Source organism: Ochotona princeps, chromosome 6 (assembly GCF_030435755.1).
Source record: "Ochotona princeps isolate mOchPri1 chromosome 6, mOchPri1.hap1, whole genome shotgun sequence".
In the NCBI taxonomy this organism is placed as follows: domain Eukaryota; kingdom Metazoa; phylum Chordata; class Mammalia; order Lagomorpha; family Ochotonidae; genus Ochotona; species Ochotona princeps.
Window position 1 is genome coordinate 69,579,485 of NC_080837.1, and position 12,104 is coordinate 69,591,588.

Here is a 12,104-nt window from a genome sequence, read left to right on the forward strand (position 1 = left end):
GTGAGCCAGGTGCTGTATGTGGCTTGAGTATAAAGAAAAGCAAAAGAGACTGTAGTCACAGCCTTGCTTTTAAAGCTGCATGTGGGTGATGGAGACAGCAGTGACAACAGGAAGACTAGGGTCTTGTAAGGCAAAGTCGATGCCAGCCGGCCTGAAGGGTGAGTCTCAAGGGTGAGCGACCTGGGAACCAGGGCCTCCCGATGCTAACGCGCCTGGAGGTGAGGTGGCCCTGCTGCCATGTGGAGCTGTGCTGTTCTCACACTTGGTTCGTAGAAGGAAGTACAAACAGAATTTTAAATAAACAATTTTGCTTTTATTTAAAATAAAATGCATTTATACAGTCTTTCAACCATGGATTATTGGACAATACTGGTACTCCTCCCCTCCCAGCCCCCCCGGGCCGTGTGAGCTCAGTTTCCTGACTAGCACCAATGCAGGTTGTAACAGCGCAGCAGACCAGAGCAGAGCCGGGCCAGGCGTAGAGTTAAGGACACTGTGGCAAATCATGACCATCAGGAAGTCATTCTTAACTTAGCAGATACTAAAACTGCATATTAACCGTATCTTTGAAGGCATTTAATTAATGCAAAGATGCTACGTTTAAGCCACTTGCTAATTTTGAGTAGTTTTTAAAAAACTGTACAATTTTATAAAATTTGTGTTTGTACATTAGTTACACAAAAATGCATACTTCATAGACCTTCATATTATAATGCAAAAGTTGCATATTTTAGGCAGACAGTGATATGCTGGTGAATACTAAAAGTGTTGTAATACAGTATGGTGTAAAAATAAAAAGACAATATACATGCTTATTCAAGGACGAAACAAACCAAGCATAAAAGACAAACAGCATTTTCCTTCAAGGTCAAACAATGATACTATAAAGTATCAGGCATCTTTTGCCGGCTTGATTTCTACTTTAGGGGGTGGGGTGAGGGGTCCATGGCTATCAGGACGTAGGATATATTAAAACATGACATCAAATTAAACATACATTAAAACACATGCATTAAACATGATAAATAGACTTCATATAGGTTATGCCCTGGAGAACTTTAAAGTAATGGCTTTATCTTAGTTCAGCTAGTGTAAATCAGTGACCATTTGTTCCTGACTGGCCCACTCATTCAGTTTGCCATGTATGGCCCCTGGGGACATGTGCCACATCCCTCAGGCCATACGCGGTATCAGCGTAACAGTAATAGTCGTGCTTGTTAGTGCACATATGAACCAGTCTAGTAAGGCAAAAAGTTCATGATAAAATGATAAATTTCAAGCTTACTTTATTAAGCAGCATATAACAGACAACAGCTTTTTAAAGTTAAATATTGTAATGGCTGCAGTGTTTCATCACACTTCTTTCACACCCAACCACTGGTGAGTTTGTAGAACATTTCTTCATCTAAACTCTCATTTTGGTCTTTCGCACGTGTTGACAGGAATATGTAGCCACCGATGAATTCATGAACAACTTTACAGTCGACCTCAGTACAAATGAAGGACAATCGTACTTCATCTGCGAACTCGACGGTGACCTGGAACGAGGACAAAGTGGAGCCCGTGAGGCCCTGGACGCTGCAGGACATCCAGGTGCGCACGGGCACCACACTCGTCACACACTGCAGCGTCCAGGCCCTCAAGCCCTTCTTCGAAGTCCTGGGCTTCCTTTCCAGAACGCATGGAGTTTCCCCAAGTGGGCTCTGGTGAGTAAATGACTGGAATTTCTCCTGGGACGAAGTCTACTGCTGTGTATTGGCTTTAACTGTTAGGTGTCGTGTTGGAATTATTTCAGAAACAAGATTCCAGTAAATGACAGGGCTAAACCACATGACTTACCAGCCTAAAGGCAACATGCTTTATATTGGTAAGATGTGCCAGGCATTACAGGGTTTGGGCTGTGAGTCTGGCAGACTGTACCTCAGCCGTACCCGGTCATGGACCCGACGTTTCGCTGTAATCCATGCACCTTAAGAGGCGCACGGCACATGGAAACATCCCCGAATGGGGCAAGCACGCAGGGGACATCTGGCACTGGTCACCGCTATCCTAAGTGGAAGCTATTCCTCCGTCACAGGGGGCGGCACACCAAGGTCAACATTCCAGATCACGACGTCCTTAGAGGTAGTTAACAGGAAGCTGAGCAGAGGGCTTACCACTTTGATCTCCCAGTTTACGTTCCACTGTTTCATGTTGCTGAAACGCCACGTTTTAATGGCGTCCCCCGTGCCGGCATCCATCCTGATGAGTCTGTTGTACGCAATTCCAATGAGTTCTTCCTTTTTGCCCCCTTGGAACCTGTAGGATTATAACAAACGCTTAAAACAGGGGGTCTGGTTTCTAGATATGCACTTTAAAACATATTTTTTTCCACTTTCACTGTTTTCATATTATTGATATTTTGTATTTGATCATGCTTTCCCTTAATTTTTTTAATTTCATTTTATGACAGTTTCATAGTCTCTGGTTTCCCCCCATATTGAATTTCTCCATATTGTAACAGTGGTACAGTTCATATCCAGTCCTGAGTCCTTCATTGCAGGCATGGACCATGTAGAAAGTCCGGCACCTTATTGTCCAGATAAATTCAACAGTTTCACTGGGAGACCATCCCTGGTCTGAAAGTCGAGCTGGCAGAATATCATCCCCTCCAATGAAAAGCCACTACACAACTTCAAACAAGAATTTATAACATCATGAAGTTAATTGACATGGAACTGAGTGACCAATATGTTAGAAAATGCAAGTTCTTAACCACATCCTGTAACTATTTCATTGACGTCTCAATTGTAGTTCATACACAACCGGCTGCTATACACCTTAAAATAGTTATAGGGCACTATTGTGCTTTCTCTGGTCCTTACTTAGTTCCAACTTTGGATCCCCACCCTCTCTTGCAATGACCATCAGGGTCACTCCAGACCCCACCCCCCAAATTAGATCAGACAGACAGATACCAATAAGGAAAGCTTAGAACAGATAGTAAGATATATGGGAGTCCACGCTGACTGCTTCCTAAGTAGGACACAAAGATTAGTTACTCCTCACTAAAGTATTGAAGACTTCTCTGCACACCCCTCCTAAAACTGTTCTGCTCCTCAACTGTTAATACATGGCATGTTTGAGTTATAAGCCTGTTTAGACTAGCCTAAAATGCATGAACTTGAATACTATAAAACACATACTTTTAAGTGACAGTAAACATGTGCCCACTGACCTTGCAATGAAATGTGTGATGCCAAACTCAGGTAGTGATTGCCAGGCCTGGATGAACCTCATCTTGGCTTCAATGAGACTCATCTGAGCGACGTTCTGGTGGGCCTCCAAGATTCTTGCTGTTATCTGAAGGGTAATTAAATAATGATTTTATAATCAAATTCTTTTGTGGTAAAACCAAGATTAAAAACACTGATAAACTATCTACTATCAACAGAAATCATGATTGGTAAGAAATGGAATTAGGATTGTATCTTGACCACAGTTGAGGGAGGCCTCCAGAAAGTAGATACAACGTGTGTTCTGTGCAAGTTACACACAGATTTCTGTTTTTTCACACTCAGGTACCCTCTTGGTAGTATATGTCAGATTGTTTAAAGCTATGCTTGGACATTTTACTAAAGGAATACAAAATGTCAAAAACTACAGCACTGTTCGTCCCACGGAACTGCCCCACCACAGGATCAGTCAAGCTTCTAGGGCTGTGTTACAGCTTGAATGTATGTAAAAGCACAATACTTTTCTGCAAACTTCAAAAGTGATCAATTTTATTTACTTTATGTAGAGGCTATGATTTTTAATATTTTTTCTTCCTTTCTTTCTCTTTTGGCAAATATAGAAAACTTACCAAGTGTCTTACATAGCCTGGCTGTAGATGGCAATGCGAGGAAAGAAAAAGGAAGCGGAAAGAAAAAAAAAAAAAGAGGCAATCAGAAAAAAATGGCAATGAAGCAAAGAAAAAGTTGCGGTAACCTGCAAATCAAAATTTCAGCCAAACATCATGCAAAATTTACTTTTAGATGGAAACCAAGCAAAGTAAATGCAAGAATGAAAAGGAGGAAGCAGCTATTATTTCCCTATAGAATCCTGAAGGACACTCCATAGTTTTCAGAATGTTAAGTGTTACTAAAATTAAGGGCAGAAATTGATAGGGAGAAAAATACAAAAAGCAAATACCTTCTTCCTCCCCCAGGGTACCAAGTTCTTACTGGTTAGAATAAAGCTAATTATTTTAGTGGCAAATAAAAATTTTCAAAAGCGTTGAAAATCTTTTCAGATTTAGTCAGAAACCATGATCCATGCACTGCCTCCGAGAAACAAGTCACAGGCATACATGAGCGCAGTGCCCTTCTGTTCACACAAGAAACACAAAGCCCTCCGTTACCATCTGCTTTTTGCATCCTTTTTCCTGGAAAGGAAAATACAGAGATGCCGTACACTACACATGAGCAGTGGCTGCAAACGTGGTAGTCTAGTTGTCAGGATTAATGCCGATAAATGACCCTTTTCAAGTCAAATGATCCGACTCCTGTTAATTTAGTAACAACAGGGCAAACACACTGCTGTGCCAGAGCCACCTTGGTGACTTTCCCCAGAGGGAGAGCGGTCCCCGATGCCCGCGGAGGGGCCCTGGCTCGGGCCAGTGCAGTCACACAGTCCAGCCCTCTGGGAACAGTCTGTAAGCCCAAGACTGAAGAATGTGCAGTTGGTAAGACGCCAACCTAAGGAAGGCCCCTTAACCATGGACCACACACGTACCGCCTGCCGCCAGCCAGCCACAGGCCAGTGAAACCACCTCCTGAACTTGAAGGGAGTTTCCAGTGGACAGTGTTCTCCTGAACGCAGGGCTGGGACGACTAACGTGCAAGGCTTCTGAGAAACAACCCAACACAGATCACTGGCAAGAAAACCAGCACCTGGCAGGCCCCCAACTCCACTCTGACCTTCTTTCCTGACATCTCACAGCGAAATGATCGTCATTAGGATATGAAATTATTCACTGCCTTTGAAGGCCAATGAATTCACTTGAAAAACAAGTTTCTTTATAAGTGCTTGTTAAATGAAATAGTGAAAAGGAAACAGTGCTTGCTTCACTTTCCCTTTTTAACTTGGAGTCCACATTCCACACGTCCTCCAATCCTTCCTGCCCCTTCATAGGCCTGGGACCAGGGTCTCCACAGGGACACAGCCTCCGATGACAGACCCGTGGGCAGAGTGTCTCAGGGTGTCTAGCTGCGTAACTTCAACAGGTAAACATTCATTTCAAAATCAGTATTCAGGAGTAATGTTTGAATGACTAATGGATTCCCTAATTAAAAACATAACTAGAGGAAAAACAAGCATTTGAAGGTCATCTTTGCACCTGCCCCACCCCAAGCCGAAGGCTGTTTTTCTGGCATGCAGCTGGGCCTACCACATGCCAGCCTGCCCTGAGAGAGAACCTTCTGCGGAGGAACTGGTCTGCTGTGTTAGCCAACCATTTTCCTGAACAGCAGTCCTTCCACGGCGTTAATTTCCAGGAAAGTAATTCTGAACAGGGTGGTAAAGGAGTTGATTTCCTTATGTTGTACGATAAGCATGCTTATCTGTCCTTTTAAAGTGATAAACATTTAAAAATAGACTCCACTCATTATCTATCCTAATCAGCAGATAGTTCACCATCATGCCATCACGTGACACGTTACCTGCTTGTTCTTGTACTTCTTCAGGTAGCGCGGGGACACCAGGCACTCGGGGTTTATGTCCGTGGTGATCTGCTCTGGGATCAGCTGAGGGTCGGGGTTTAAATGCTGCATCTTGAGGAAGGAGAGGATGTTCTGCACTTCCAGGTTGTAGGAGCTGTCGGCCATGGTCTTGCCCTTGGAGGCCAGCCTGCACGCCGCCATCCAGTGTGCGTACTGCTTTTCCTAGCAAGAGGAGAGCCCGCGCTGCACGCCTGCTGTGTGCACCACACGGGCTCTTTCATCAGAACACCAAGACTGATTTTAGTTGGGAAACTTACATTGTCACAGCGAAGCCAGATTTCATTCATGCCTTCTGCTACGGGAATCAGGAGTTTAATGTTAAACTTTTGGCCTGAAATGTTTACATCTGGGGTTACTTCACATCCTGTAATGAAAATAAACATCAGAACACAAATTCAGGTGCTTAGACTTAAGAAATCCCCAGCTAGCACAGGCCCCTCGCTGTGTGAGGGTCAGCCTGTCCAGTCCTGTCCGGGTCACGCAGGGCACCCCTGCTGCAGGCCCCACACTCAGGCCGGGGAGGGACCACAGAGCTCATCACCTCAGGCCAGCCCCCAGTACCTTACGCACAGGGCCACAGCACTGCCACTGCACCTTCAGGGGACACGCAGGCACTGCCAGAGCTGCCTTGGGTTCTTCAGACAGCTGTGCTGAGCTCTGGCCTCCCCGCCTGCAGGTCTTCAGGGCCACCCAACAGCTCTGTGTGCACACCTCAACCCTCCGGTGGGGCTGCTGCAGCGTCAAGCAAGCGGCCCAGTTCTGAGTGGCCCGCTAAAGCACCCCGGGGTGCAGAAAAACCCCTGTGTGGTTATTTCTCCCACTATGGCAGGCAGCCTGCCCTCAGAAGCTACTCCTGTCTTGACTTTGGAGGGCTGCTGCCCCATCGGCAGTCTTTTTACATATAAATAGTCCCACTGATGTAAGTTTCAGGAATGTTAAGGAAGTTGTGAGGCTATTTAACCTGCCGAAGTTAAAAACAGAGGTGCCAGAACAGGCAAAATCTCAGCAAAAATATCACTAATGCTTCAAGAGGGTGCAGAGTAACTCTGTACCAATGAGGCCTCTGGAAGCTCCTGAGAAATCAGTGAGTGGTAACACAGGAGCCAGTGTGGGCACTGGCCGGCCACCACCCGAGCTAACACTCATCCTGTGTCATGCCCAGCTACCTGCTGCTTTGGCAACCCAGTTACTCAGTCCTGTAATTACCATCTACCGACTGCTAACAGACCCTCCTAACCCTAATTCTAACCCTAGTCCTGACCATCCTAAACCTTTTCAAACTAAAAAAAAAAATCAAACATTGGGCCCAGCATGGTAGCCTAGCACCTAAAGTCCTCCCCCTACACGCACCGGGATCCCATACAGGTGCTGGTTCTAATCCTGGCAGCCCTGCTTCCCATCCAGCTCCCTGCAGGTGGCCTGGGAAAGCAGTCGAGGCCGGTCCAGTGCCTTAGGATGCTGCAACTGCATGGGAGACCCAGAAGAAGGTCCTGGATCCTGGCTTCGGATTGGCTCAGCTTCAGATGTTGTGGCCTTTTGAGGAGTGAATCATTAGATGGAAGATCTTTCTCTCTGTCTCTCCTCCTCTCTGTATATCTGACAATCCAATAAAACAAAATAAATCTTAAAAAACAGTCAAACTTCATACACATGAAAGGCAGAGAACGAGATCCCCCATCTGCTGGCCCACTTCCCAGATGCCTCCCCACAGCGGGGCCGGGCTAACTCCCGACCCATCCAGCCCGCCCAGAACTCGGAGAGCCAACTGCCTCAGTCCTCTTCCCTGCGCTGCCTCTTGGGGCGCACATGAACAGGAAGCTGAAATCAGGACTGGCAGCCAGGACCCCGACATGGGATGTGGGCGTCCTGCTGTCTGATAGGGCTGTCAAAGGCCCATCCTTTGCAGGCTCTTCTCCTGCAGCGCCTCCACCCCAAGCTCCCCAGCATGTCTTCACCTTCCCCCTTTGCAAGGCAGCACACAGCTCCTCCAGCTCCTCCAATGCACCTTCTCTGCATCTCAGACACTCCGCAAGACCTTAACTGGCGCGACCACCCACAGCTTCTACTTCCTAATACTCCACGCTGCTCAGAGGGCTGGTGGGTGGCAAGAAACTAACTTAAAAACAAACAAACGGTGGGTGGCAAGAAACTAACTTAAAAACAAACAAACCAACCCTGAGCGACAGGTGTCAGCAGAAACTCCAACTGACCTCGAGTGGCCCGTCACAAAGGCAATCCAATCCTTCCGCTCACACATTTTCAACCACTGTCTATTTCAATTTTTTCTCAGACTGCCTAGAACACTGTCCACTGGCAAAGGTCAACTTCAGCTCGGGTCAATCAGGCGATGAAAGCCGTCTCCAGTGAAGGCAGGTGCTCCTGCTGCTCCGGGCGCAGGAGCCAGCCCACCCCAGAGGCCATTTCCCAGCAACAGCTACACGACGTTCGCAGCCACGTCTTCAGCAGCACCGCATTTCCAATCTCCATTTTACCCCAGAATCACCACCACCGTCTACTGCAAAACCCTCTTCTCCCTCCCTTGTCAGAAACAGTTCATCTAAAACCCTTTTTCTGTTTGCTTCTAAATATTAAACTTTGGCTTCCATACTCAAAAAGCAACTGCAAGCTACTGGAGCTGGTGTTTTTGTTTTTTGAATGATTCTGAAGGAAAAATTCATCGATGTTGTGAGAAACAATTCCTAAAATATCTTCTCCAGAAAACTGCAGCTACACAACACACTGTGCCCACTGTGTTACAACATGCACCAGACACAAACGCCACAACTGAACCAAGGGCCACTCTCCAGCAGGAGTAAAGACCACCCGCCCAGGGAACAGCAGAGGAGCCGGCGAGCATGGAGTCGGCTCCGAGCACCAACAAACGCTTCAGGAAGGCACGAAGTAAGAAAGTGCAGGTGTCAAAGGGACAGACCCCAGAGCCAGGAGCAGTCACGGGCCAGGCTGTCCATCGCGGAGCCCGCTGGGAGTTAACTGTGAAATGAAAAACAAAACAGAAAAGCCAGAGGCTGCAACCTCTTTCATTTTCTGTTTAAAATCAACCAGAAAACAGACACCGATTCTGTCATACATTAGCATCTTCAAAGTACATCATTTGTACAAGAGAAGCACTAAGAACAAAAATGTGCTTACAGAGACCAACTGGCCCTGTGGGAGCGAGCAGGCAGGCCTGGGCAGCAGGCTTGGCACACAGCTCTCCTGGGGCACTCGGGTGCTACTTCAGCACTGGCACTGAACACACCTGCCAAGTTCTTGAAGAAATCGTGGTACTCCACAGGCCTGGGCCAAGGCGGGGGAGGCTGGCAGCAATGTGGTCCTTGAGTCTATGGAGCAACCGGTGCCCAGCATCACACCTGGGCCTTCTTTAATCTCTGCCACTTCCCGAGCAGTAGACCCCTCACCCTCGATGTCTCCATTCATATGTTTCTTGTCATCTGCATGTGGTAGCGAAGTCCCCAATCAATAAGCCATGGTTTTAGCTCTTCAGGAATATGCAGCCGAACGTGCACTGTTCCCAAGTGTGGCCGGGCCTACTTGGGCCCTTTGCTCTCAACGAGGCTGCAGTGCCTCACTGGCACCACCGTCACCACTCCCAGGGCTGCCTCTGTCCTTTCTCATTGTCCGCTGTGCCTTTTCCTATTGCAGACCAGCTGTCTTCTCTCCTGCAGCAGCCCCTCTCCCCTTACCCTCTGTGTGTTGCTTCGTGAAGCTCCCACTGTTTCTGTAGACTGCTGTCCACGCATCAGTCACCCCAGTGTTTATCCCAACCGCTGTAATCTGGAAAACATTTCACTTGTCCTTCAGAGCAGCCTTTACAGGCTTTGCTTCACTGAAGAGGCCCAGGAAACCGTAATGCTCGCTCACTTCCTGCCTGGGCACTATCTGTACCACTGCCCTCCTCCACCCGCTGAGCCGCACAGTGCTGCTGGGCACTGCCAGCTCTACAGGCTGGGCCTGATCTGCCAGCGCCCACGGACCTCACAGCCTGCGAGCAGCATGGTCACCCCAGCCAGCCCCACTGGACCTGCTCTTAGCAAGATCACAGCCTCCCTTCACGTGGCCACAAACTAGAGGCGTAACTATCCTCTCAGATGGCACGGGCACAGGCCACTCTGTTCTTTTTGAAACAACAGTTTTAAAAAAGATTATTCGAAGGGCAGCCTAAGAGCGCGTGTGTGGGGAGGGGTGGGGTGGGAGGTTCGCCCTCTGCTGGTTTACTGGTCACAGCTGGGTCCAGGCCAGCCCAAAGCCAGGAGCCAGGAGCCAGGCACTCCATGTGTGTCTCCACCGTGAGGCACAGGTCCTAGTTCTTAGGTCAGCTTTTGCTGCCTTACTGACAGATGAGCAGGGAGCAGAGCAGCCAGGACCTGCACTGTCATGCACAATGCCAGCATCCCCAGTGGTGTGTTAGTCTGCTGTGCAGGCCAGCGCCCTGAAACAGCCTCCCCGAGCACCCATGCACACTCACTCCACCACCTTCTACACAGGGCTGTGTGCTCTGGATTCCTCTCCCCAGCCCGTCGGCCCAGAGCGCTGTGCGCCCTGCTCCTGACACTGGGAACAGGCATTCCAGGGGCTGCCTCAGCACTCGTGCTAACTGCCGACTGACCAGCACCTGCAGCATGGGTCTCTCCTGCTCCAACAGCCCAGATCTTCTCCAGATAGTTCTCCCTCAGGCGCCTCAAACCAAACATGGCTCAAACTGCAGCTCACGGTCTGGCTCTTCAGCATACCCATCTCAGTGTGGCATTCTCGAGCCAACTGCACAAGCCAGCAGCATGTCTCCCCTCCCTGGGCTCCTCCCAACTCCAGCACCAAGCCCGTGGACTGAAAGCCCTACTAACTGATTGAATTTCCCCTCTTTCCACTGCTCCATTTCACTGCCATTGTCAGGATCACCGTTATCTTCGGAAGTCACCCCTCTGTGTGTCACAACCAGGACAAGCTTGGATCCCATCACGCTTGTGTTCACAATCTTTCGGTGGTTTTCACTGTTCCCAGCTCACCAACTTACCTTCCCATCATGTTGGTGGCAGTCACATTCACTGGCCCTCCCGGGGTCTCCATGCCCCCTCCCAGGGTCTGTCCACACAGCCCGGGCCCCTTTGGAGGGCAAGCCCTTCCCTCCGGCTGCGTGTGTAGTGGCCTCTGCCAGGCGGGCGCTCTCAGCAGCTGTCTCCTTCCCCCTTCTGCAGATCTTCCCCCGTTCCCCTGGATCTGAACTTGCACATCATGGCGCTCTATGCAGTTTCTCCCCCCTCAGCGCAGGTGAAACAACCCTCCCCCCTCAGAACTTCACCCCTGCATGCTCTCAGTTTCACGGGGGATGGAGAGAACTGTCAACGGGGCCCTGGCATGGTTTGCCACACAGGTTTCATATTAATTTATTATAATTAGCTAAGTGGATTTTGAGAACTTTGCATTTTCAATCTGCATGGGGCCTTAGAGGTTACCATTCACTTCTAGGGGAAGGCCAGCTTTCCAGAATCACAGGGCTTGCTCAGCAGCAGCAGGATCCACACGGGATTCCTAGCACCGCATCACTGGTGCGCGACGATGAGAGGCCTGGGAGATGATGAGAGCAGGACAGCTTACCACATCATGGCTCCCTCCCCAGGACTTGGCCTTTTTGTTACAGTGGAGAAACCCGAAAACCTAAAAGACAGAGCCAGGACAGGCTGGAAGACCTTGGACAGTGTCTCAGTCCAGAGTGGGTCATCTGAGGAGCTCGTGGGCAGCTCAAAAGGGACACAAGAAGGAAGCTCCAGAAGACTCTCAGAGTGACAAATAATGGCCAAGGCCCAGAAGTGAAACTCATGTGGCCAGGCAAAGGAAGGCAGTGAGCCTAATTAAGAGTTTTGGGCAAATTACAGAACTCCGGCGTAAGGAAACGGGAACCCTCTCTACCCAGAATGAGGTTTTGTGGTTTTGAAGAGGTGTCCAACTACAAAGCAGCGGCTCACACGCCCCTGAGGCCGAATTCATGTAGTATGGCACACATTCGGGTACTTGGTTGAAGTGTCTAGTGGACAATGGACTCAGCAAAATTAAAACTTCAGACCAAAGTACCAGTGTTGTCTTTGAGGAGTCATTCTCATGAAATGACTTGCAGAACATTTTCTTCGATGCTTCTGTACTACTGTGAATGTTACTAATTATTGTTTCGCGTATTACACACATGGACTTCACAACCTGTTTTTTCACCAAAGTAAACTTATCTCTTCACTCCGTTTTCCACAGACTTTCCAAGTGCCCTCGTAGCTAGCTACCTACAAAATCCACAGAGGGGACAAGGGAACCAGGACACCAGGAATAATCACAAGGAACGAAACCTCCTCATTCCTC

At 48.5% G+C, this 12,104-nt stretch overlaps 1 protein-coding gene across 9 annotated transcripts in view; it reads right to left on the bottom strand.

Annotated features, from left to right (window-relative positions):
* Positions 1 to 291: 291 nt before the first annotated feature.
* FERMT2 (FERM domain containing kindlin 2) overlaps positions 292 to 12,104 on the bottom strand; it is a 79,677-nt gene continuing 67,864 nt past the window's right edge. For 4 of the 9 annotated variants that reach the window (XM_058666453.1, XM_058666450.1, XM_004584828.4 and 1 more), the window contains 5 exons: positions 5,999 to 6,105; positions 5,682 to 5,903; positions 3,218 to 3,342; positions 2,157 to 2,298; positions 292 to 1,538 (listed from right to left, as the gene is read on the bottom strand). In XM_058666453.1, coding sequence (XP_058522436.1) covers positions 1,365 to 1,538; positions 2,157 to 2,298; positions 3,218 to 3,342; positions 5,682 to 5,903; positions 5,999 to 6,105 — 770 coding nt within the window. In that variant the 3' untranslated portion in view covers positions 292 to 1,364. Of the gene's footprint in view, positions 1,539 to 2,156; positions 2,299 to 3,217; positions 3,343 to 3,844; positions 3,866 to 4,381; positions 4,406 to 5,681; positions 5,904 to 5,998; positions 6,106 to 12,104 lie in introns of all 9 variants that reach the window. The other 5 variants (XM_058666451.1, XM_058666448.1, XM_004584827.4 and 2 more) reach the window with 2 other exon arrangements.